General features: G+C 52.5%; 1 protein-coding gene across 1 annotated transcript in view; it reads left to right on the top strand.

The window, feature by feature from the left end:
• Window positions 1-27,691, top strand: part of LOC142295957 (calpain-8-like) — a 131,286-nt gene that overhangs the window by 31,232 nt on the left and 72,363 nt on the right. Inside the window, exons 5-7 of the mRNA XM_075339095.1 lie at window positions 12,794-12,959; window positions 16,229-16,306; window positions 16,392-16,477. Of these exons, the coding sequence (XP_075195210.1) occupies window positions 12,794-12,959; window positions 16,229-16,306; window positions 16,392-16,477 (330 nt within the window). The remainder of the gene's footprint in view (window positions 1-12,793; window positions 12,960-16,228; window positions 16,307-16,391; window positions 16,478-27,691) is intronic.

The following is a 27,691-nucleotide window of genomic DNA, read 5'->3' as shown; positions in this document are numbered from 1 at the left end:
CTCCCCGTACTATATCTCCTTAAATAAATACGAGAACCACGACTTTATTGCAGGAATGGCCACAGTTTTATTTTTACCGTATATATGTATACCAAAACTCGTGGCCCAACATGCCACTCAATTGTTCAACTTAACCTTATACATATATACCCGTATATCCAGAAACACCGATAGATCCGTCCGAGAGGCAAACCATCATTCCTAACCCCCCGGCCGTAACCTCCAAACCGGCCCAGAGGACCACCTCGGCCGTGATCACCCGGCCCAAGGTGAGGGGTAACAACGTTCCATCGTTAATTACCCCTACCCAGAACCTGCGGGACCTCCGCCCACAAGTTCCCATCCACTCCGAAGCCACTCCCCTTGAGCGACTTCGTACCAAACAACCGACTGTCGGTACTCCCAACCTCTCAGACGGACCTATCACCCCGCCACAGGCCGGCCAAGTGACACCCTTACTTGGCCCGAGCCCCCCACACCCCCAGTGCTTGCTCTAGGCCATCCCTCAAACCCAACATCCATAAATCCAGACCCACATCAGTCAGATGAACCCCATCTCTCCTCAGATACTGCTCCGTGGACTCCTCCAATTCTCTATGCCGCACCACCAACCCCCCATTTCTCGCCACAAACCTGCCAATAGCCCGGTTCAGCTTGCTCCGGGCCCTATTAATACGGTCTACCGACCTCCCAAAACGCCACTGCGCCCAAGCTATAATGTCTGACCAAACGATAACTATGCCCGGGAACGCCCTCCACAAATGCAACAGGTCCAGCTTAATATCCCTTTTCAATTCCCTCGCCGACCTCACTCCCAAATCGTTCCCCCCCACATGCAAAATTAACACATCAGGGACCCGATCCATCCGGCTATAATAAGCCACCTCAGGGCGCACTCTACCCCAGGTCATGCCCCGAATACCGAGCCACTTTACTCGAGCTTCCGACACCGACACTCCAAGCTGCCGACCGTCACGTCGCACATCCGCCCGTAACGCTCCCCAATACACATAGGAGTGCCCGAGGATCCACACAAGACAAGGACCTAAAATACAAAGACCACGAATAAAAACAGCAACAGAACAAGAAATTGCCCCACAAAACCGGCATCAAACACCAACCTTGAGTCCCCCACCCCTGACCATCACCTGACCAAGTGAGGCCTAATGTACAAACGGAACCTGGAAGACTCCCACCTCCCAATCCGCCGGATACAGTCCTCACTCAAACCCCACCTGGCGGCCTCCGTTGCCGCCCCAATCCGGAAAGAGTGAGACCCGTACTCACGTGGCTCCTCCCCCACCCTTGCTAGAGCCATCTTCAGCACCGCATTGAATTGATACCGCGACAAAGCCAATCCGTCCGCATGTCTAAGAAAAACACCAGGGTAACCGCCGCGCACTTTTAAAAACTCTGACACATGTAACACTGGGCACAACTGGTGCCCCGATAAAGCGAACAACACTACTAAGCGCCCCCGGCCCCTCTGATCCGTCTTAGAAAAGCGAAGCCGACATTCCACTCTATCCTCCCCCAGCATTACATCACCCAACAGCAAACCACCCATCGCTTGCTTAGTCGGGCTGACCAATTCGCCAATACGAAAGGCCCCAAAAAACGCCAGTACAAAAGCTACCGAAAACAACACCCGCTCATAAGGAGACGAACATAACTCCCCTAAACACCCCACTAAACGCACCAACAATGGCAATGACACCGGCCGCCTAGAGTCACGCGACTGAGCCCCTTTCCGAAAACCCTTCATTGCCTGTCGCACCAGAAAATCCTTAGTTGCGTCCCGAACCCCTTGCATCTGGAACAAAAAGGCCAACGCCGCCAACTTGCAACCAATCACCGAAACCGACCTGCCTTCCGAAAAATCCCCACTTATTAACATCAGTACCCCTAATACTCGACCCTTGTAACCCGACTCCATGAACTCCCTACTTTCCAACTCTGCCCATTCCTTCCACACCGCCTGATATCGGCACCAAGTAGCCTCAGACACCGATCTCCGAATACCCTCAAATGCTATACCGATGCCAGGTCCCACAGCCAGTTCGGGCAAGGTTCTCCCTCCGCGTCCGCTTCCGGCACCAGCTTCCTGAACCTGCAAAACTGAAACCGTGATAGCGCATCAGCCACCTCGTTGTGAATCCCAGGCACATGCCGAGCCACCACGCAAATGTTTAACTCCAAGCAACGCAACACGAGATGCCTTAAATACCCCACAACCGGCGGGGATTTTGCCGACAGTGCGTTGATGGAATGCACCACCGCCATGTTGTCACAATGCATGCAAACCCTTCTTCCAGCAAAAACAGGGCCCCACAACTCCACCGCCACAATAATGGGAAACAATTCCAACAGCGCCAAATTCCTCACCAAACCTGCTTCCACCCAACGCTGCGGCCACTTTCCCACGCACCAGCGTGTTTGAAAAATTGCTCCAAAACCCGTCGCCCCAGCAGCATCAGTGTACAATTCCAGCTGGCTATTGGACACTGCCTCGCTCATCCAAAGGGTCCGACCGTTGTACCGGTCCAAGAACTCCTCCCACACCAACAAATCCCCTTTCATCATTTTTGTCACTCGGACAAAGTGATTTGGAGCTTTTACCCCCGCGGTTGCGCCCGCCAGTCTCCTATTAAATATCCGCCCCATCGGCATAATGCGACAAGCGAAATTCAATTTTCCGAGCACTGACTGCAACTCGCGCAACCGCACCTTCTTGGCCTGAGACAAAAACCGCACCGACGCCTTCAAATCCAACAGCTTCCCCTCCGGCAACCGGCATTCCATTGCCAGTGTATCAATTTCGATACCTAAGAAACATAAAACCGTGACCGGCCCTTCTGTTTTATCTTTTGCCAACGGAATACCCAGGCTCCGCGCGATCCGCTCTAACGTAAACAACAACAAGGAGCAAACCGAAGAGCCCGCCGGACCCACGCAAAAGAAGTCATCCAAATAGTGAATCACCGAATGGACTCCTGCCACCTCCTTGACTACCCATTCCACAAACGTACTGAATGCCTCAAAATAAGCACACGAAATGGAACAGCCCATCGGCAAACAACGATCCACATAGTATTCACCATCCCACATACACCCCAAGAGATGAAAGCTCTCTGGATGCACCGGGAGTAAACGAAAAGCTGCTTCCACATCCGCCTTTGCCATCAGGGCCCCCCGCCCCGCTACCCTTACCAGCTCCAAGGCCCTATCGAACGATACATAACATACCGCCGACAATTCCGATGATATCCCATCATTCACCGACAATCCCGCCGGATAAGATAAATGATGAATGAGCCGAAATTTGTTCGGCTCCTTCTTAGGAACCACCCCAAGGGGGGAAATCCATAAATTGGAGAATGGCGGGTCCTGGAATGGGCCCGCCATCCTTCCCAACTCCACCTCCTTCTGCAGCTTTTCCTTCACCACCGCCGGATGTTCTTTTGCGGACATCAGGTTTCCCGGGCGAAACACCGGCGCCTCAGATTCAAACGGAATCCGAAAGCCCTCCGTAAAACCCCGTTCCAACAACTCCGCCGCCCGAACATCCGGGTATCTACTTAAATAGGGAAGCATCGCCTCGACCCTCACTGGCGTCCTCCCTTTTTCCAGATCCATCCCCCGCCTTTCCTTTCCCTTTCTTGAAGCACCTGGCCAGAGGGTGGGACCCTCCACATCCGGAACACTCGTGTTTAAACCGACAAGAGGCCCCGAACTTACACTGTCCCTCGTTATACTGCCAACAAGCTCCCTTTTTCTGTCCAGCCGAGGACCCGCCGCTCGCACCCAGGCTCCCGGCACCCCCTCGAAAGGGCTGAACCGGCGCCGTCATTAACCGCATCCACAAAGAAATATCCTTGTGGCCCCACTGGACTCCCGGCCGCAGAGCCTTCCGTTGCCGGAACTGCTCATCATATCTCAACCACCCTAAACCGCCGTATACTCTATACGCTTCCCCTATCGCATCCATATATCCAAATAGGGCGGAACAATGCTCCGGCTCCTTTTCCCCGATCACGCTGGCTAAGATCGCAAAGGCCTGTAGCCAGTTAGTAAACGTCCTTGGAATCAACCTATACCTCCGTTTTTCCTCATCCTCTTTCTCCTTTTTTGTATCACTGGGCTTTACCTTATCCAAATTAAACTTTTCCAAGGGAAGCAGGGAAAAAATTTCCACATACTCCCCTTTCCAAATCTTTTCCCTCACCTCCTTTTTCAAATGAACCCCTAACTGACCTTCAAAACACACATAAATTTCACTCCTCGCCCTATCATCCAAGCGCACAACCTCATCCTCCTTTTCTTTCTCCTTTTCCGCCTCCTTACTTGCGCCCCCGGAAGCCGCCCCACCCGCCTCCTGTCCCGTACCTGCCGCCGAGGTAGGGTCCCCCGCCGCAACCTCGCGCACCGGCGCATCTGTCCGCACCACCTCCGTGGGGCCCACCCACGCCCCCACCGGAGCCCCAGGCCCAGTCCGACTAACCCGTTCCGCAGACAACCCCTGCAACACCCCCATAAGCTGCCCCCAAAACTCCGGACCCGGTAAACCAGACTGCCCGACCGCACTCGCCCCCAGCGCAACGCGTCCCGCGACGGAACCCCCGCCCCCGCTCGCACTACCCACAGCATGAAACATTTCTGTTGTCTGCTCACCAGGCTGCCGTTGCGCCGACCCCGGAACAGCCGTGCCACGATCTTCCTGCTGCCGCTCCGTCCGACCCGCCGCTGCTCTTTCTTCCTCGCTGGAGTCAGATGCGCTGCCGAAATCCTCAGGGGGGACCAGCGAGGGGACAGCCCGCACCTGGCGGCCGTCGACCCCCACGGTCACCGCACCCTGCTCGTCCGGGCGACTCCTGCTTGACCTCTTCCGTTTTTCCCGCCGTGGCGCCCTGCCGCCGTCTTTCCTCGCTGTAGTCGTGCCATCCTGCTGCGCCGCCACTTCTCCTGCCGTCCTCAGAGGGCTCTCTCCCTGCCGACTGCAGGAAGGCCGTGCCGAGCTTGCTCCTCGCCGGGACCCTCCCCCAACACGCTCCTCGCCGGGGGGGACCGTGACTACCGATCTCCTCCGTGCCTGCGGGCCACCATACCCCTCCTCCGATCTCCTGCCCTCGCCGCGCGCATCCGCTCCCGTCCTCCGTCCTGTAGCTCTCCCCTGCGGCCTGCAGGGAGTCTCCTCCGGCAATCCGGCACGCCGAGCGCCACCCCCAGCCGGCACATCACTGGGGGCTGCCGTCATCCCTGCGTCGGTCCGATGCTGTGCAGGCCGCGGACCGGAAGTGGGCCTCGCCGAGGCTCCGCCCACCCCCGACCCCTCGGGATCTCTGACGCGGATTCCTCCCGGTGGCCGGCTGCTCCCCTAGGTGAGTGGAAGGGCTCCGCCGCTGCTCCGGAGGGTCCCCGCAGGGGCTCCTTGATCGTATTCTCCCCCTCCCACTGGGGGAGTAGCGCTCCGGCGGTCGCGCCCGCCGAGCACGTAGCGTCGGCCCGGGCGCTGGAACAGCAGGCGGCACCGCTCCAGCCCCACAGACCGCTGCCAGCTGCTGCCTCATACCTCGGAGGCCCCCCGCACCATCTCCAGCAGTTCAGCAAGGGCAGCCATGGCAGGAGGCAGCAGTACGTCCTGGGACACAGATCAATCGACGAAAGGGGAGGTGATCAGTACACCCCCCTCTCTTATACCTCTCACAACACCCCACCCCATCCTTGCTCCCCCCCAATCCCCTTACAGCTCCTTTCTACCAATCCTGTCCTCCCACACATCCCCCATCCCATGCAAACCCCATTAACCCTTTCCTAACCTTGCACCCTCCCGATCGTCATGGGTTCATTCACCCCTATGGGGCTCATTGCCCTTCTTTTATAGTCAAGCAGCAAGCACGATTTGAAAGTGATTTTGGAGCCAATTATTTGCCCCAAGGGTGTACTTCTTATGAGATGATTCACTTTAACTTGACATGTACATTGTCTGTATATATGTATGGGGGACCTGGTACACCCTAGGATTTCCACTCAGATGCTGTGGACTGATGCAATTTTTTGTACATTTTTCGTGTTGTGGCTTTCAGATGCTCAACAAAAGCTGCACCACATGAACCTGATCGTGAGATAAAGTCCCATTTACTACATAAAAAGCAACACAAGACCAAAAATAAACCCCATAGATATATTAGAGGTATAATTATGCAAACAAAGGAAAAACTCCTATAAAACTGAATAACCTAATTATCATGCTAAAATCCCAAGAAAACAAATAAAAACAAAAAGTTGACATGTAAAGTCTACACAAGGGCAACTTAATGGTCCAGCTACAATAGGAGTAGAGATCAGTGGTGACCTGTGAAGATTAGAGTATATGTGACGCCCTGGCAAAACCAGGTAGTCACACAGAAAGGCCCCCGCACAACACCTTCCCACACAGGGTTACATACAGCCGACCTGAAACCCTAGCCAACCCCCTTAGGGTAGGACAGAAACACCAGTGGGCCGAACCAGGCGAATGAGAAACGCCCACCTAGGGGTCTGGAGAGCCCCGGGCGGGAAAACAGGGAGTTTTTAGTTGGAGTTGAGAGGAGTGAGGAAAGGCGTGAGGGTCGGTGCCCTGACGCACTGGCTAGGAGGCAGACAGTAGTCAGTGTCAGCAGGAGACGGGAAGATGGCTGCTGGAGATCCGAGGTGGACCGGGGCAGGGTTGTAGCCCGCCGGTACCGACACTGGAGAACCGATCCGGAAACCGTGCACAAAGGGGGTACTTGGACCCGGACGCCAGGACTGGCACCAACGGCCTAGCTAATTAACCAATTGAGGGCAGGATTATAGGTCCTGTCCCAACCTAAGTCCTGAAAAGAGACAAATACCCACCAAGAGGACTAGGGCATCCGCCAGGGCCCGGTAGATCCCAAGGGTCAGCATCAGCGGGCATGGCTCCCAACCAAAGGACCGGGAGCGAACTCCCGTGTTTCATACCGGGAAGTCCAACACACAGAACACAGCGTGCAGAGGAGAGAGACATTGACTACTAGCCTGGGTGTGGGACCAGATACACCCGTCTGCGGCGGCTGGCCACCAACACCTTGGTTTACCAAAAGGACTTTGTGTTTATTGACTCCACACGTCAGTGCAACCTCATCCAGCACCACGACAACTATTGACTCCCCACATGAGTGCAACCTCATCCAGCACCAGGACAACCGAACTGTAAGTTTACTGGTCCCTACAACCCTGCACATCACTGGGCCCCGGGGCATCCAGCCCTACCCAAGGAGGGGTTAATATCCAGCTGACATTACATCGCCCCCGGGTACCCTATAACAACAGCGGTGGTGCCACATCTCACCACACACCGCGGGTGGCGTCATAGACTAATTACAGCAAATCCCGTACAAATACATCCCCTTTTATTCGAAATGTCCGCGCGACCCCCGGGTCCCAGTAGAGTCCCTCAAGCCATACCGCAGATCCGGATCCGAGCAGCCTGACGGCTGGCGTGGGGGCGGCACACCTCAAAACCTGGCGTCACGAACAGGATACTTACCCATCCACTTACCTGGTAGAAGTGCTCCTTGTTCTGGACTGTCAGCAGTGCTCCGCTGCAAAATTTTGAAAAGCCGCCATTTTTGCTGCCATTTTTGGGCATGAAAATGAAAACCCAGCGTCTTCTTCCCTGAGAAAGGGCGCGATGTTGAAGCCCCGCCCCCTGGGAACACTGCCGGAAGGAGGACCCTGAGGCAGAAAACGAAACTAGCAAACCAAGGGGGAAGAGAGGACGGAGCGGCATGTAACTAGCGCTGTAAAGTGCAGGGACGCCAGGACTCTGCAGCAACCTGTTCCTGGACACCAACGCGGCAGGATTTGTCGGACTATCCAGACCCAAGCCCACTTCATGCTGGCGAAGTGGGCGTCGGAGATGAAGGGGCTGGGGCTGTCCGGGCACGCGAAGTGGAGATGATCTCGGAGGAGCGGGTAAGCAGTGACCCACGCCCCTATGTTCCCCAGGAACCAGCCGTCCCGGCTGAGGGGCCCGGCCTGCTCCAGTCTGCTACGCCATCTCCCTCGTCGCCTGTGTCCGCAGCCAACGCCCCGACTGACCCGCTGCCCCAGTCCGTGGCAGCAGAGCCCGTACTATCCACGGGGGAGGACCCAGCTGCTGGGCCTTCAGGCCTTACCGTCACCATCGCTCTGGCACCGCTGACGACATCCCATCCGGCCCCCAGTCTGGCCGCTCCAGTGATGACGTCGGCTCCTGCAGTCCGCCCGGCCGCAACGGTGAAGACGTCGGCTCCGGCAGTCCGCCCGGCTGCAACGGTGATGATGTCCGCTCCGGCAGTCTGCCCAGCCGCAACGGAGGCAGCACCCGACCGGAAGTCTACCCTGGCCATGGTGCCGGCCGCTCCCAAGTACCCCGTCCTGGCTGTGAAGCAGTCGGAGTGTACCTGCAGAGAGGAGGGGCAGGCCACTGAGCAATGGGCCCCCGGCAGTATGAGAGGCCGTTCGTAGCCGGCGCCGAGGGCATCCAAGTGAGCCTGGCTCCTGAGCAGGAGGCGGAGCACGGAACCCGTGCCCCGTACTGGCAGCAGCAGCAGCGGTAGCTGAACATGGACAGCTACCCGCAAGTGAGCTAAAAGTTACAAGTTGACTGTTTAAAGAACCCGTCACCCTTGTTGAACGTCCTCATGTTCCCGGAGGAGGCCATCTGCACAGCAGGTGGACGGTGGCAGGGCAGTTGACAGTTGGAGCTCTATTCTTGTTGAACGTCTTCCCCCTGCTTGTTGAACTGAAGATGTCATCAAGGGTCAGAGCCCCTGGTGGAGGATGGATCCAGATCTGGAGGAGCAGTCGTACCTGCACCGCAGCAGGAAGAAGGAGTCCTGGGACAGTGCAGCACCGTGAGTGAAGGGGGCATTGGGGATCGGTGTTGTACGAGCGGTGGTCTTGTGGGAAAGCTCCACAAGGAGGCTGCATCGGCAGCAGTATTTAAATGTTTTAACTATCCACCTTCTTGTTTGCTCGCCGCAGTCTTTGGAGAGGTTGATTGGAGGAAGGGTAGCAGGTGAGTAGGCCGAGGCCCCGTCACCACTGCAACCGGTGGCTAACCTCCAGACCAGGGGTCCCCAGACTTGGGGCCTGTGACAAGGACTGCCAGGTAAGGAACCTTTTACTCGGCCCATGTGGGCGTCACCCGGACCCGTTCCTGGACTTGGGAAAAGGGGTGTGCACCAGTGCTTAGCGGTGGCACCAGGGAACAGGTTGTTTTGGGTGGGAGCAATGAGAAGGTGGCCCATTCCGTTTGCAACGTTCAAGATATGTGCCTCCCGTAAAGGGAAGAATTGTTGAAAAATGTTATTATACTTGTTACTCTTGTTTTACCTTTCAGTTACAATAAACGTTGGTGGTCAGACAGCCCGCGGACGGTCTGTATTAAACAAAGGGGGAATGTGACACCCTGGCAAAACCAGGTAGTCACACAGAAAGGCCCCCGCACAACACCTTCCCACACAGGGTTACATACAGCCGACCTGAAACCCTAGCCACCCCCCCTTAGGGTAGGAAAGACACACCAGTGGGCCGGACCAGGTGGATGAGAAATGCCCACCTAGGGGTCTGGAGAGCCCGGGGCGGGAAAACAGGGAGTTTTTAGTTGGAGTTGAGAGGAGTGAGGACAGGCGTGAGGGTCGGAGACCTAACGCACTGGCTAGGTGGCAGAGAGTAGTCAGTGTCAGCAGGAGACGGGAAGACGGCTGCCGGAGATCTGAGGTGGACCGGGGCAGGGTTGTAGCCTGCCGGTACCAACACCGGAGAACTGACCTGGAAACCGTGCACAAAGGGGGTACTTGGACCCTGAAGCCAGGACTGGCACCAACGGCCTAGCTAATTAACCAATTGAGGGCAGGATTATAGGTCCTGTCTCAACCTAAGTCCCGAAAAGTAGACAACCACCCACCGAGAGGGATAGGGCAACCGCCAGGGCCCGTAGATCCCAAGGGTCAGCGTCAGAAGGGCACGGCTCCCAACCAAAGGACCGGGAGCGGACTCCCGTGTTTCAAACCGGGAAGTCCTACCTACAAAACACTGAGTGTAGAGGAGAGAGACATTGACTACCAGCCCGGGTGTGGGATCAGATACACCCGTCTGCGGCAGCCGGCCACCATCACCTTGGTTTATCACAAGACTTGTGTGCTTTATTTGACCGTGAGTAACATTCCTGGCCTGGCCGGGTGCGCCGACCCTGCAATCACCCTCCTCAGCATAGAGACACTGGGCCTCGGGACATCCATTCCTACCCACGGAGGGGTTAGCATCCAGCTGCCAGACCATCACCCCGGGAGTCCCTTAACTGCAGCGGTGGTGCTACATATCACCACACACCGTGGGTGGCGTCACAGACATTTTTGCAAACAACTCCATATAAATACGTCCCCTTTATTTGGAGTGTCCGCGCGACCCCACGGGTCCGGAGAACCCCTCGAGCCATACCGTAGATCCGGATCTGAGCAGCACTGACTGCTGGCATGGGGGCGGCACACAACCACCCACCAAGAGGACTAGGGCATCTGCCAGGGCCCGGTAGATCCCAAGGGTCAGCGTCAGCGGGCAGGGCTCCCAACAAAAGGACGGGGAGCGGACTCCCGTGTTTCACACCGAGAAGTCCAACACACAGAACACAACGTGCAGAGGAGAGAGACATTGACTACTACCCTGGGTGTAGGACCAGATACACCCGACTGCGGCGGCCGGCCACCGACACCTTGGTTTACCAAAAGGACTTTGTGTTTATTGACTCCACACATCAGTGCAACCTCATCCAGCACCACGACAACTATTGACTCCCCACATGAGTGCAACCTCATCCAGCACCAGGACAACCGAACTGTAAGTTTACTGGTCCCTGCTATCCTGCCCATCAATGGACCCCGGGGCATCCATCCCTACCCAGAGAGGTGTTAATATCCAGCTGCCATTCCATCGCCCCCGGGTACCCTATAACAGCAGCAGTGGTGCCAAATGTCACCACACACCGTGGGTGGCGTCACAGACTAATTACAGCAAATCCCGTACAAATACGTCCCCTTTTATTCGAAGTGTCCGCGCGACCCCTGGGTCCAGTAGAGTCCCTCGAGTCATACCGCAGATCTGGATCAGAGCAGCCTGATGGCTGGCGTGGGGGCGGCACATATAGGCAATCCAATCACGATCTTAAGATCATGGGCCTAGGCCTGCACTTTCCGCTGCCAAACAACGGAGGTTGAGCCACCCTAATTTTTACGCACCCCTGTTCCTCAGCAACTGTCCCTATTAAGCCCCTAATCTACCACTATGTATTGTGCCCTCCACCAACAACCTCATAAAGTGCGAGTGTATGTGAGCAAACAGACCATGTAACACATTCGTTAGGTCAGAACCTCAATAAATCCACCTACATATTTAGTACGTTTACATGAAAAATAAAATGTATCCCCATCAGAGGACAAAAAGACAGGGGTAGTTAATAAACCCCATAATAGGTATAAAAATGGCCCTAGGTAGGGAATACTTAACAGTATTCAGTAGCTCCATGGGGGTCCATGAGGAGTATCAACCCGCCAAGGATTTTCCCCTAGGAATATTCAACAACGCCCCGATGGGTTTCTCTTCACCTTGGGGCTTCATCAGTGGTAAAAGGATGAAAAAGGTCCTGATAACTGGCCACCTATTGAGAATAAACAGAATACCAATATATGCTTGTAACTGACAAACAATAGAAACAAGCGATAATTGCGCTAAAAATCCTCATGTATTATCTGATAATGCCATTGTCAAGAAATCAGGCATGCAATTCAGTTAGTCCATGTAAAGCATGAAAGGGGGTACTATCTGGCCTTCCTTGCTTTAATAAGTGAGTGTGTCATGGCAACAAGTTTCAGCAGAAATTGCAGGGCTAGGCCCATGATCTTAAAGGGAACCTGTCACCAGATTTGGTGACTATGAGCTGCAGCCACCACCAGTGGGCTTTTATATACATCATTCTAACATGTTGTATATAAGAGCCCAGGCAGCTGTGTAGAACGTAAAAAACACTTATAATACTCACTCAGGGGCGGTGCGATGCAGAAGGTTAGATGGGTGTCTCCGTTCTCCAGTACCGGCGCCTCATCTTTCGGCCATCTTTGTCTTTCTTCTGAAGCCTGGGTGCATGACGCGTCCTACATCATGCTCTCTAGCCGACATTGAGGTCCCACGCAGGCGCACTACAATACTTTGATCTGTGCTTGCGCAGGACTTCAATGCCAGCTAGTGTCGATGATGTAGGATGCATCGTGCTCCCAGACTTCAGAAGAAGGAGGACAAAGATGGCTAAAGGAGGAGGCTCCGGTACCGAAGAATGGAGAGACCCATCCAACCAGTCTGCATCGCACCGCTCCTTAGGTGAATATTATAAAGTGTTTTTTACATTGTACACTGCCACCTGGGCTCTTATATACAGCATGTTAGAATGCTGTATATAAGAGCCCACTGGTGGTGGCCACAGCTTATAGTCACCAAATATGGTGACAGGTTCCCTTTAATATTGTGAATGGACTGCCCATACCCTACTCATCACAGGTCACCACTGATCTCTACCCCTAACGCAGCTAGTCCACTAAGTTGCCGTTGTGTAGACTATACACCTTTTTGTTCGGATTTTTTGGTTGGGATTTTAGAATAATAATTTAATAAAGGATACTACTCGATTTCAGAGGTTTTTTTTCTTTGGTTTGCACGACATAAGAAGCACTAATAATCAAAACTCTATTGTCTACAGGATCAATGGATCATACGAAGGTCTTGTTGCAGGTTTTGTTTTGGAATCACTGGCAGATTTCACCGGTGGAGTTGGGGAATTATACACAACAAAGTCTGCTCCGGATAATTTGTTTGGGATAATCCAAAAAACATTGGGAGAGAAATCCCTGGTTGGCTGTACCTCAGTAAGTTGAAAGTGATAATTTTGTATAGTGTTCAATAAAATCATTGCATTGTGAGACTACACCCGCCCTGCAATACCAGCCTTAATATGTGCACAAAATTGCCAATTCCTTGAAAAATTAAAAAGTGTGTTCCAAAGGTAAGCAAATTGATTCAGTGTGAATCAAATCCATGTTACATTTTTAAGAATTTGCTGCACAAATTACAAATATTTTAAAATAGCTGCTACCACATTGCAGCAGATTACATCAGCGAGCGAAGGATCACATGATCTTAAAGGGAACCTGTCAGGTGCAATATCCACTCAGAACCATGAGCAGTTCTGGGTGCATATTGCTAATTCCTGCCTAACTGTCCCTGTATACACTAGCATAGATAAAGAGATCTTTAGAAAAAGTATATCTAAAGATCCCATATCATATGCTAATAAGGCCATCGACAAGTTGCAATGGCATTACTTCCCTTGGCTCCTGTGGGGGTACTAACATGCAAATGAATGCGCAGCGTCAGAGGAAGTTCGCGCTCACCTCTCTGCTGCCACCGCATCCTACGCTAGACTTCAGCTCAGTGCTCATGATCCCGGACTTTAAGTCATACGCACTATGAAGCCAAACGTACGCGTAAAGGCTTCAAACTTGTGTAGTGTGCATGACCAAAATTGCGGGATCATCATACTGAGCCGAAGGCCAGCATAGGATGTGATGGCAGCAGAGAGGTGATCACGACCATCTTCTGATGCTGCGCATTCATTTGCACGTTAGCATTTAAGCATGCCCCTGTGGGTGTACTAAGGGGCCCGACTAGCCAAGGAAACTAACGCTCTTGTGACTAGTCACTGCACTCATTAGCATATGATAACAGATCTTTAGAAATACCTTTTCTAAAGATCCCTTTATCTATACTACTAGATATGTAGCACCCCTGAACCCTTAAGGGCACTACTAGGTACTGCATCGTGTCACAGATGCAGAGCCTACCCCCCAGGACCTGGAAGATCAATGCTGGTACCAATCAAAACACAAAGCATCCCCAGTTCCCTCACCCAGACAGGGATGACTAACAAGTTGGGGACCCAATGAATGGCCACCTAGGGGTGGAGCCAGTCCAGTCCACTAGCCAACAACCCGGGGGGGAGGAGACAGACAGCAGGTCAGTCAGTAGTGACAGTTTGAGGAGACGAACGTGTCTCGAGATGGGGTCGTGTAACAGTGGCATGACTGGTACAGGAGAGTGGGTGCAAGGGAGGGTACAATGAGGTACCCTTGGAACCAAGGCATCGACGGGGCACAGGGCTCTAGGTTAGGTGACTGCTTCAAGCTGCCTGACAAATACCTGCACAGTAAGGGGACCATCCAGGACCTCACTGACCCAAGAATCCGGGGGCAACAGCAGTAACGATTGAGCCAGGGACCAGAACAGAAGACCAAACCTACAGGTTTTACACTGCCCGCTGTACGGACCAGAGCCTGACGACCAACAGGAGGGGACCCCAAGATGCTCCAAGCTACGGGGTTCCACAAAACGACACAGGGGTGCGGGGGAAAGAAGCCATCAGGTTACCACATCGGCACTGGGACTGCAGGGACCAGGGGTCTGAACCAGCCGTCTAGCGTCAGCATCTGCTGTAAGTAAAAAAAGAGTTGCACTGCATTCCCATCGTGTGGTCTCCGTTCTTTCCACGACGCACCCCATCATCTATACCCTGGAGCTCAGCCCTACTTGCGGAGGGCCCAACATCCCGGCTGCCATTAACACCAGCCCCAGTGGCCATAAACTGTGCAGCGGCAGCTCCAACTACTTAGCCGCAACCCGCAAGTGGCATCACGACATAAACTCTTTCATTTCCCCTGTATATAAACCCCTTTTAAAAGCGTCCCCAGGGTCACGGAACCAGGCAATGGCCATAGCACACCCGTGAAACAGCATCCCCATACATATACGGCCTGGGACCGAGTATCCCATAGCCCTGGGGCTAACAGGGACAGTTAGGCAGAGATTAGCAATATGCACCCAGTACTGCTCATGGTTCTGGGTGCATATTGCACCTGACATGTTCCCTTTAAGGAGGTTTCCACATAATACCTTGTAGCTAACACATCACGTATTGTAGCACAGCCAATCAGGAGGGACTATCACAGCCTGTATAAAAACAGAGGCAGGAAAAGCAGCAGCCATTTTTTGGTGAATTTGGATAAGGAAAAAGTGTTAGAGCTCACAGCTTAGTAATAAAGATGGTAAAAAAATATAAAACACTGAATAAGCGATACAGATTGTGTGTGACAGCAAAGCAATGAAGAAGATCAGTGTGTGAGAAAAAGTGAATTGTATTACACACCTTTTTCTGAGCTATTGGGGGCTTCGCAGCACTTTCAAGTTGCATGGAATCAAATTGCTGTATATCATCTTCCCTGGAAAAATTAGAATGATAACAGATTTTCTAGTTTCTAGTGGATCCTGTTTGGATCAAGATGATCAGATGGTTAGAAAAGTTGCTCATGTAAAACATATTGGATCAAAGTATTGGAGGTTTATTGACAATTTATTCAACTCTATTCAACAAAGATCAAAACTGACCTACACATGTTTAATCTTGTGTACAAAACACAACAAAAAAAGAGCCGGATCGTGAGTTGGTATAATGCACGTTATAAGTGCATATTCACACTGGCCATAAAACAAAAAAAAACAAAATAAGAATAATATGAACATATACCCTGCTGTAACTAATAACAGCTTAGTGCATATAAATAAACATAGGGGACTTAGTAAACACTATTTTGATCAAAAAAGCGTAAAACTATCCCACCGCGACAAGGTGCACCCAAATCAGGACTGTACCTACATTGTCTAATATTAAAACCTCACCATGTGTCAACAGATATCAATCTGAATAATGGCAGAGAGTGGCTGGGTCCCAACTATAGGCACACAGCCATGGGATGCAATGGATGAAATGCTCAGCTCAATGGAAATGGGGGCCGCACCCTATTTGTACTGAGTACCAAACACAAAAAAACAAAAAAAAAATGAGCCAGAGCATGAGTTGGTTCACATGCATGTTAAGCGCATATTCACACTCACCATAAAACAAAGAAAACCCAAAATAAGACTAATATAAACATATACCCTGCTGTAACTAATAACAGCATAGTGCATATAAATAAACATAGGGGACTTAGTAAACACTATTTTGATCAAAAAAGCGTAAAACCATCCCACCGCGACAAGGTGTACCCAAATATGTTTAATCTTTTAAAATTTTTCCTTGCAGTTCCCGGAAGCTAAAGAAGAAGGTTTAAGTACCAGTATCGTTAGAGGTCATATATACGCGATAACCGGAGCTAAGGAGGTGAGGAAACTACAACACATACTTGACCTGAGCGGCAATGAGAGGTTTTCATGTTCACTAACATGTGGTTCTCTGTACTCTGAAGGTCACTTTTGGTAAAAATAATGTAAATCTCATCAGAGTGTGGAATCCCTGGGGTCACAAGGAATGGACCGGAGCCTGGAGTGATAAGTATGGTCTAGATGGCTCGAAATATCATTCGTAGTACACATTACATCTAGCAATAGACATAAACCAGCACTCATTCACTCCCATGTGTTCAGGTGCATACGACACTGTGGGACTAAAGTTAGGATTAAGCGACGCTCACATCAGCGGTATTTTGCTGCAAAGCCGGATCCGGCACAAATGCGTTTCAGCTCCATTCTTTTACAATGGAAGCGCAGTAAGATGCGGTCACATGCGGTTGTGTATGACACACGCAACCGCATGTGACCGCATCTTGCCTCGCTTCCATTGTAAATGAATGGAATTGAAACACATTGGTTCTGGATCCGGCTTTGCGGCAAAATACCGCTGATGTGAGCGGCGCCTTATATGGGCAGAACAACCAGCTCTTCAATAAGGGGTGGAAATGTGACGCCCTGGCAAAACCAGGTAGTCACAGTTAGGCCCCCGCATTACACCTTCCCTCATTAGGAAACACACAGCTAACCAGAAACCCTAGTCACCCCCCCTTTAGGGAAAGACAGACACACCAGTGGGCGTGACCAGGTGGTTGGGACACGCCCACCCAGGGGTCCAGACAGCCCGGGGGCGGGAAAGTAAGACAGTTTGCCTTAGAGTTCAGTTTGGAGAGGGGTGTGGGCTGGAGCTGGGGGTAGCTCCAGCATTGGGGTCCAAGTTGAGCGGTGCCAGGGTGGGAGCCCTGGTGCCTTGGCTGGCAGGCGGACGGTGGTCTCCGTCAGCAGGAGACAGGAAGATGGCTCGGTGGAACCGAGGTGGACTGGGCCAGGGTTGTGGCCCGCTGGTGCCGACACGGGGAACTGACCCGGAAACCGTAGCACAAAGGGGGGTACTCGGACCCTGAAGCCAGGAACCAGAAACAAGTGGAACTGGTTAATTAACTGATTGAAGCCAGGACTAGAGGTCCTGTCGCACCCAAAGTCCCTCATAGAAGACAACAGCCCACTGATTAGGGATGAGAGGTCACCGCCAAGGCCCATAGATCCCACGGGCCAGCGTCTGTGGGCATGGCTCCTTAGGCCACATCCAGCCGGGAGCGGACTGCTGAGTTTTATACTGGGAAAGTCCACCTTACACAACGGTGCAGGAAAAGGATAGAGACCACCAGCCAGGTGGGGGATCCCGAACAGAACTGGCCGCGGCACCGACCACCACCACCTTGGTTTACCAGAGGCTTGTGTGTTTTACTAACAGTGAGTACACCAGCACCACCTGCGGTCGTCATTCCCCCTGCATCAGAGCCATCAGGTCCCGGGGCCACCATCCCTGCCCACAGAGGGGTTAACATCTTGCTGCACAACATCTCCCCCGGGTGCCCCATGACAGCAGCGGTGGTGTCCCACCTCACCACACACCGTGGGTGGCGTCACGAACCTATTACGGCCTAGCCCGTACATCTACGTCCCCCATTTTATTCCGCGTGTCTGCGAGACCCCCGGGTCCGGAGACCCTCAAGCCACTACCCCTGAAGGCCCGGATCCGAGCAGCGTTGGCTGCTGACACGGGGGCGGCACACAAATATTAGACCTGCATATTCCAACTATCTGACAAATGTTTTGTATTTACGAAAGCTCATGGTTGAGACGCATTCTTATGAGTAACATCCCAATAAAAGAGACTTTAACCCATTCCAGAAATATAGACATACATGCACTTTCCATGATGGGCAGGTGCCAGCTTTGTTAAAGAGCCAGGATCGACCTCAAGTTCCGATTGCTGCAGTTTAACCACTTAAAGACCATTGTCAATGTCTTACAGCAGACAATTGGTTCCCATGTGGATGAACACATGTTCATGCACTTACCGGTACCCCTTTCGTACCGACCTGAGGCATCACACTGATACATCAGTTTTACAATATAGTGAACATGCTGAAAGAAATATCTCAAAAACAAGCACGGAGTCCGGGGATCATGAGAAGGGGGTAAACGTACCGCAATAGCGCCCCTCGCAGGCACTATTGGCAACACAAAGTATTTGAGAGAAATCTTGTTTCTCAACATAATATCGATGTGGCTAGTAATAACAAAAGGGGAAACCACCCCTTTAAGCCGTTGATTATTCTGATATCACGCCCCCTCTCCTGTGCAGTCAACTTTTCTAATATGAGATTGGAAGTGGTCTGTCGCTATATGACTGCAGCTTGCATTGAATCTGTTGCCCCCACTGCACTGTTCTTGTTCTCTGAAGTTGGACATTGTTTTTCGCTGTTTTAGACCTTGCTCTTTAGATGCTCTACTTGTCTTTCAGTCCAGAACTTACACAGTTCCCTTCTCCTGAATCAAAAAGTCCCTAAAAATGCTCATAAAAAGCTTCAGTGCCGCCCCTGCAGCGGTCGAACCGCTCGGATCCGGGGGTAATTATTCGTGGCTCGAGGGTCTCTGGATTCGGGGGCTAGGGGCCACACTCGAATGAAAAGGGGGGTATTTATAGGGGAGATATAGTTCGTGACGCCACCCATGGTGTACGGTAATTGGGAGTACCGCCGCTGACGATGAGAGTACCCGGGGTGATGGAGTGGGGCAGCTAAGGTGTCGTCGCCTTCTACGGGTAGGGGAAGGCCCCGGGACTCGGTGGGATGCCGTGGGATGCAGGGGTCACTCAGGTACTAAACTCAGTCAATAAGTAGACGCTGACAACCGGGTAAACCAAATCTTGGGGTATCGCTGCCGCTTGAGGGGAGCATGTCCGGGTCCCGTCCCCTATGGTGTTGCCTGGTGATCCGTGACTTGCCTTTTGGCCCAACTTCAACGTGGTGGCCCAGTAGTCTGAATCTTTCCAGGCCCCACTCCCCACTGTGGCTAAGTGTGGGAGCCTGCTCTCAGGGCTCACTTTTGGGATTTTCTGGACCATTTTGTTTGAAGGCCTTATCCCCCTCGTTGCGCTAGTGCCACGATTCTGGAGCGGGTGGGAACATATCATAAAGGCTCCGTTCTCCTCAGGTAAATTGTCGGGTTGCCTGAAGCTTCTCCGCACCTAGGGTCCGTGTACCCCGCCGTACATTCGGTCCCGGACCGGTGACAGTGCCAGGCTGCTGACCGTCCTCCTTGACAGGTTCAGGTACCTAGCCACAATCCCCTGCGACCGGGGGTCCGACTCCTCTAGGTCCAGACCACCGTCTGCAACCTAGACAGCTTCTCTTGGGAGCCACCACTCCCAAGCTCCTCTCACTCACTCCCTTCACTACCAACTCTCTACACTCCTCACCTCCCCTCCCTGACCCCCCCAGGTGGGCGGCTCTATTCCACTCAAGCCGTCCACTGGTGTGCCTGGTGGGTGTGGTGTAGGGTGTATCTAGGATTTGATTTGCTGTTGGAGGCAACACCATAAGATAGGGACCCAGAACCGGGAGGAACTTGGAATACTGCACGGAAGGGCAGTTTGTGCAGTACCCTGTGACGACCTGATAGGCCAGCGGCGTCACACTTCACCGGCATAGCCCTCTACTATGACAGTGTAGCGCCATCAGGGAGCTACCAGGAACTGCATCCCCACCAGGATGCAGGGCCTAACCCCAGGGACCCAGAAGACCACTGCTGGTACCAGCAAAACATTCCAGTTAATGCCTGTTTTTCCCCAAAATTCCCCAATGACTGGTGACAGACTAGGGTAGGACCCAGTGGATGGCCGCCCAGAGGTGGAGCTGCGTCGCCCAGGGAATGGGGTTCTCAGTCCCGGGCAGTGAATCACTGGGGAATGTCACTTTGGTGGCCATTGCCCGGTCCCGTGCCCTGGGGACTTTTTTAATGGGGAGTATTTACAGGGAAGATTAGAGTCATTAGTGTGACGCCACCTGCAGGTTGCGGTTAAGGGTACTTTCACACTACATTTTTTTAACATGCGTCCTGAACATTTTTTTAATGCAAAACGGATCCAGTACAAATGCATTTTAATTTCAATGCATTAGCAATAGTGATGAGCGAGTACTAAAAAGCTCGGGTGCTCGAAGCTCGGGCCGAGCCTCCCAAGATACTCGTGTACTCGGCCCGAGCAACGAGCCCAATGTTATCCTATGGGAGACCCGAGTATTTTTGTGAAATGACCCCCCGGCAGCATGGAGAAACCCTAAAAATGTCACAAAAGTCTCAGAAGAGTGCTCAAATGACATGGCAACAGCATGGGGAAGACCCCTTGAAGCATTTATCACTGAAAAGTCACAGCTGTGAACAATTTTGTCCGCGTTTTACGCCATTTTTACGGACTCACCAGAAAACCTTCCAAAATGACCCCAAAATGATTTTTCATGGCGGAAATGTTAAGGGCACATACCCAATAGTTAGATAGAGCTGGTGTATGTTACTTTTTGAGATTAATACATGAAAGATTTTACGTGAAAACATTGTGTGGCACTCCGATGTCCCTGAGAAGAGACGTACATGAAGGCCTCTTGAGTCTAATGTGCCCATTTTGAGGAAGTGAGTCTTTGTAGTATTTTCCTTTGCCAGGGCAGTCCAAAATTGTGAGGTTCACCAATGCCCCTGCATACAGACGTGCATGATGGCCTGTAAACCTGAAGTGCCCATTGTAAGGAAGTGGGTCTATTGTAGTATAGCCCTTAGGCAGGGCAGCCAAAAATTGGGAGGCTCCACATTGTCCCTGGATAGAGACGTGCATGAGGGCCTGTAAACCTGAAGTGCCCATTGGAAGGAAGTGGGTCTATTGTAGTATAGCCCTTAGGCAGGGCAGCCAAAAATTGGGAGGCTCCACGTTGTCCCTGGGTAGAGACGTGCATGAGGGCCTCAAAACATTAAGTGTCCATTGTCAGGAAGTGGGTGTATTATAGTATAGCCCTTAGGCAAGGCAGCCAAAAATTGGGAGGCTCCACGTTGTCCCTGGGTAGAGACGTGCATGAGGGCCTCAAAACATTAAGTGTCCATTGTCAGGAAGTGGGTGTATTATAGTATAGCCCTTAGGCAGGGCAGCCAAAAATTGGGAGGCTCCACGTTGTCCCTGGGTAGAGACGTGCATGAGGGCCTCAAAACATTGTTCCCATTGCAAAGGAGCGGGTCTCCTGTCGTTGTAATGTCCATTCTGCAAAGAATGGGCGAAAAAATTTACCACTGGGGGTATACCTGAAACAAAGGCCTAAGTATTGCAATTTGTAACGGTCATCATGGTGGCGCATGAGGAGAAGGAGGAGCAGTCCAGCGATTATCCAAAGTCCAGAAGTGTGTACCCATGGGTGAGTGGAGGTACATGGCAAACTTTAAATTCCGCTCTCATTTGCTGGTGGTGTGGTGAAGTCTGGCCCAATCCAACCCTTGTTCATCTTGATCAGAGTCAGCCTGTCAGCATTTTCAGTTGACAGGCGGGTGCGTTTATCTGTAATGATTCCACCTGCAGCACTAAAAACACGCTCTGACAAAACGCTAGCGGCAGGGCAGGCCAGGACTTCCAAGGCGTAGAGAGCCAATTCATGCCACGTGTCCAGCTTGGATACCCAATAATTGTAAGGCACAGAGGAATGTCGGAGTACAGTTGTTCGATCTGCAAGGTACTCCTTCAGCATCTGGGCAAACTTAGGATATCTTGTGACACTACCCCGCACCTCAGGGGCTGTGGTACGTGAGGGGCTGAGAAAACTGTCCCACATCTTAAAGACTGTTCCCCTACCTCTGGCGGATTGGACTTGTGCCTCTCTCGGCTGTACGCCTCGGTTGTCCACTGATTCCTGACCTATGCCGCTAGCGTTTTGTGAGGGGAATGCTTTGCCTACTTCCGTGACTATGGCCTTCCGGAACTGCTGCATTTTGGTTGACCTCTCCTCCACGGGAATAAGAGACAAAAAGTTCTCCTTGTAGCGTGGGTCTAACAGTGTTACCAACCAGTAATGATTGTCGGCCAAGATGTTCTTAACGCGAGGGTCACGAGACAGGCAGCTTACCATAAAGTCAGCCATGTGCGCCAGACTCTTAACAGCCAGGACTTCAGTAGCCTGACCAACAAGATGACTGAACATGCTGTCCTCCTCCTCCTCCTCCTCCTCCTCCTCCTCCTCATCTACCCTGTCCTCTGGCCAGCCACGCTGAACCGAGGATATGACTGGTGTGCATGTCATATCCTCAATTTGGCCGGAGAGTTGCTCCATGTCTTCATCCTCCTCCTCGTCATAGTCCTCCACTGCACGTTGTGATGAGATGAGGCTGGGCTGTGTGTTATCACCCACACCCACTACTGTTTCTTGCTGCAACTCATCGCGCTCCGCCTGCAATGCATCATGTTTGTTTTTCAGCAGAGACCGTTTTAGAAGGCAGAGTAGCGGTATGGTGACGCTAATAATGGCGTCATCACCACTCACCATCTTGGTGGAGTCCTCAAAGTTTTGGAGGATGGTACATAGGTCTGACATCCATCTCCACTCCTCAGGTGTTATGTGTGGAATTTGAACCATTTCCCGACGGCTTAGGTGATGCAGGTACTCAACAACTGCCCTCTTCTGCTCACATATCCTGACCAACATGTGCAGAGTTGAATTCCAACGCGTGGGGACATCACACACCAGTCTGTGAGCCGGAAGATGCAAACTGCGCTGAAAGCCGGCAAGGCCGGCTGAAGCAGTAGGTGACTTTCGAAAATGTGCAGACAGGCGGCGAACTTTTACCAGCAGATCAGACAGCTCTGGATATGACTTTATAAACCGCTGAACCACGAGGTTGAGCACATGGGCCACGCATGGAACATGTGTCAGCTGGCCTCGCCTCAAAGCCGCCACCAGGTTCCGGCCATTGTCACACACGACCTTTCCTGGCTTTAGGTTCAGAGGTGTGAGCCAGTGATCTGCCTGCTGTTTCAGAGCTGTCCACAGCTCTTCTGCATTGTGGGGTTTGTCACCGATGCAGATTAGCTTCAGCACAGCCTGTTGCCGCTTCGCCGAGGCAGTGCTGCAGTGCTTCCAGCTTGGGACTGGTGTGGAGGGTACAGTGGATGAGGATGTGCAGGAGGAGGAGGAGGCTGAAGAGCATGACATTCCTGAGCTGTAGAGTGTGGGTGAAACACTGACTGAGGTAGGGCCTGCAAACCTTGGTGTGGGAAGGACGTGTTCCGTCCCTCGCTCAGACTGGGTCCCAGCTTCCACAATATTAACCCAGTGTGCCGTCAACGAGATGTATCGGCCTTGCCCACAAGCACTTGTCCACGTGTCTGTGGTTAGGTGGACCTTGGGTGAAACAGCGTTGTTCAGGGCACGTGTGATGTTTTGTGACACGTGGTTATGCAACGCGGGGACGGCACACCGGGAGAAATAGTGGCGGCTGGGGACCGAGTAACGTGGGACAGCTGCCGCCATCAGGTCGCGGAATGCTTCTGTCTCCACCAGCCTAAAAGGCAACATTTCCAGCGCAAGCAGTCGCGAAATGTTAGCATTTAGAACTGTGGCATGTGGGGTGTTGGCAGTGTATTTGCGCCTGCGTTCAAAGGTTTGCTGAATGGATAACTGAACGCTGCGCTGGGACAAGGACGTGCTTGATGATGGTGTTCTTTCTGCGTAGGCAACTGCAGGTGCAGGAGTGGAGGAGGCTTGTTCGCAGGCAGCATGGACAGGGGATTGGCTCGCATGCACAACCAGCGAAGACGTAGCAGTGACATCAGCAAGCACTGCTCCTCGACTCTGTTGTACTTCCCACAAAGTCGGGTGCTTGGCTGACATGTGCCTGATCATGCTGGTGGTGGTCAGGCTGCTAGTTTTGGTACCCCTGCTGATGCTGACACGGCAGGTGTTGCAAATGGCCTTTTTAGAATCATCTGGAGCCAACTTAAAAAACTGCCAGACTCGGGAAGACCTAACATTTGTACAGGCACCTTGTGTCGTCGTGTTGTTCCGGGGAACGGTTGCCTGACTTCTGCCTGGGGCCACCACCCTGCTTCTTACTGCCTGTTGTGATGCTACGCCTCCCTCCCCCTGTGCACTGCTGTCCTCGCTCTGTATATCCTCCTGCCAGGTTGGGTCAGTTACTGGATCATCCACCACGTCGTCTTCCTCTTCCGCACCCTGCTCCTCCTCCTGACTTCCTGACAATTGTGTCTCATCATCGTCCACCACTTGTTGAGACACGTTGCCAATATTTGGCCATCTGTACAGACGATCTCCTCATGACCCACTTCAATATGAGCTGGCGAGAGGCCAGAATGTGTGAATGGAAACGTGAACAGCTCTTCCGAGTGTCCAAGTGTGGGATCATTAATGTCCGAGGAGGACGTGTACTCAGCCTGGTGGTAGGAAGGAGGATCAGGTTCTGAAATGTGCGGTGCAGTATCACGGCTACTGACACTTGACCGTGTGTAAGACAGAGTGTTTGTGGTGGTGCCAATCTGACTGGAAGCATTATCTGCTATCCAACTAACAACCTGTTGACACTGGTCTTGGTTCAAGAGCGGTGTACTGCTGCGGTCCCCAAGAATTTGGGACAGGACGTGCGAGCGACTAGATGTGGCCCTTTGTTGTGGCGAAATTAGAGCTTGCCCACGACCTCGGCCTCTGCCTGCACCACCATCACGTCCACTTCCTTGTTCCTTGCCAATGCCCTTGCGCATTTTGCAATGCTGTGCTGACGTGTATTCACTACTTGTGCGTTATATAATAGTTTGGTAAAAACGCACACAAGTGCACCTGTACGCTGCCACCGACAGGCACACACGTGCGGTTTTTAAATGCAAGCACGGACGCACTAAGAACCTAACACAGGTTTTAGGAGCAAAAATTAAGAACTCTGACACTATCAGCCACTGCTGACTGACGTGTATTATACACTACACTTGTGCGTTATATAATAGTTTGGTAAAAACGCACACAAGTGCACCTGTACGCTGCCACCGACAGGCACACACGTGCGGTTTTTAAATGCAAGCACGGACGCACTAAGAACCTAACACAGGTTTTAGGAGCAAAAATTAAGAACTCTGACACTATCAGCCACTGCTGACTGACGTGTATTATACACTACACTTGTGCGTTATATAATAGTTTGGTAAAAACGCACACAAGTGCACCTGTACGCTGCCACCGACAGGCACACACGTGCGGTTTTTAAATGCAAGCACGGACGCACTAAGAACCTAACACAGGTTTTAGGAGCAAAAATTAAGAACTCTGACACTATCAGCCACTGCTGACTGACGTGTATTATACACTACACTTGTGCGTTATATAATAGTTTGGTAAAAACGCACACAAGTGCACCTGTACGCTGCCACCGACAGGCACACACGTGCGGTTTTTAAATGCAAGCACGGACGCACTAAGAACCTAACAGGTTTTAGGAGCGACAATTGCTGAGAAGTCTGACACTATCAGGACTGTTTTAGACTGTGTACACCAGCCCCAGATATGATGAAGGCTGGTATACGGTCACCACTAGGAATGGCTATATACCCTGCCTGCCTGCCTGCCTGCCTGTATACTGGTACAATAGTCCTGACAAGGACTCTTTTGGTCACTAGCCTGTATTCCAACCTGGCTATACCCTGCCTGTATACAGCAACAATAGTCCTGAGAAGGACTCTGCTACTGTACTCCGACCTGGCTATACCCTGCCTGCCTGTATACAACTAGAATAGTCCTGAGAAGGACTTTTGGTCACACTGTTTGCAGCCCTGCAACTGAAAAAGCTATAAAGGGCCGCAAAGCTTTCCCTGAATCAGCGACACTCTCCCTGCACTCACTGTCTGGATAGCTGTGAGCAGAGCACAGCGCGCCCGCCGGTATAAAGGCTCGGTCACGCTGTGCGGGCCGGCCAATCACTGCAATTCCACAACTAACAGGGCTGTGGCATTGCAGTGGTCTGCCAGCCAATCCCTGCATGAGGGCTGGCTCTCAAAAGAGCGCCAACATGCAGAAATGAAGACCACGAGTACAGCACGAGTATCGCGAGATTACTCGGTCCCCGCCGAGCAGCCCGAGTACAGCGATACTCGTGCGAGTACCGAGTAGTTACAAGCATGCTCGCTCATCACTAATTAGCAATAGACTCGCGTCAACATGTGTTCACATGCGGTTGCGTGCGCTCCAGTCAGGATCCAGTGACATGCAGTATTTTAATTTTTTTGAAAAACGCTACTTATAGTGTTTTTGACCTGCGTCCAAATACTGCACGTCACCGGATCCTGACTGTGTCGCACGCAAATGCATGTGAATGGTGGTATGCTGATAGAAAGGATCCTGTTTGCTCTGCTGAGCAGGGTCATAAACCAGGCTGGCGTGATCACAGAGAGTCTCTCTCTCTCTCTCCAGTGAGGCTGTTTAAATATACCCTACCGGCCTATAACGGCGCACACCGGCTGTCCGATGCCCATCCTCCACTGTGTCCGGCGTCCTGGAAGTCAGAGTGTGCATGTGTGCCGCCCCAGCAGCGGATCGAACCGCTCGGATCCGGGGGTAGTGATCGCTCGTGGCTCGAAGGTCTCCGAACCTGGGGGATCAGGGGCCACACTCAAATGTGAAGGGGGTATTTATAGGCGATTTTGGTGTAGTAGTAGTGGCGCCACCCGTGGTGTGCGGTAATTGGGGAGTACCACCACTGCGATTGGGGAGTACCCGGGGTGATGGAGTGTGGCAGCTAGGTGACGTTGCCCTCCACAGGTAGGGTAGGCCCCGGGACTCTGGTGGAAGATGCGGGGACGCAGTGCAGGGGCCAGTCGGGTACTCATTCAGCAATGAAGCAGACGCTGACAACAGGGTAAACCAAGTCTCTGAACGCCGTTGCCTCTTGGGGGACGCTCGTCCGGGTACCGTCCCCCACAGTACTGCCGGTGGTCCGTAAGCTGCCTCCTGGCACTAAGTTTTAGATTGTCAGTTGTGGCCCGGTAGCTTGGAGCTGTCTGGGCCCTGCTCCCCACTGTGGCTAAGTGGAGGAGCCTGCTCTCAGGGCTCACGCTTGAGATTTCAGTGGGCCGCTTGCTAGGAAAGCCCTATCCCCCTCGTTGTGCTAATGCCCCAATTCTGGAACTGGTGGGAACAGTCCATAAAGGCCCCGTTCTCCTCAGATTAATTGCCGGGTTGCCTGAAGCTTCTCCCCGACCTAGGGTCCATGTACCCCGTCGTGCCTTTGGTCCCAGACCAGTGATAGGTTCAGGCTGCTGACCATCCTCCTTGACGGGTCCCAGGCACCTAGCCTCAATCCCCTGCGACCGGGGTCCGACTCCTCTAGGTCCAGACCACCGTGTGCAACCTAGTTTACTTCTCCCCTGGAAGCTCCAACTCCTAGC

The sequence above is a fragment of the Anomaloglossus baeobatrachus genome, chromosome 3 (genome assembly GCF_048569485.1).
Source record: "Anomaloglossus baeobatrachus isolate aAnoBae1 chromosome 3, aAnoBae1.hap1, whole genome shotgun sequence".
Taxonomy (NCBI): domain Eukaryota; kingdom Metazoa; phylum Chordata; class Amphibia; order Anura; family Aromobatidae; genus Anomaloglossus; species Anomaloglossus baeobatrachus.
Note: the sequence above shows the minus strand (reverse complement) of the source record. Positions and strands in the feature narration are given on the sequence as shown.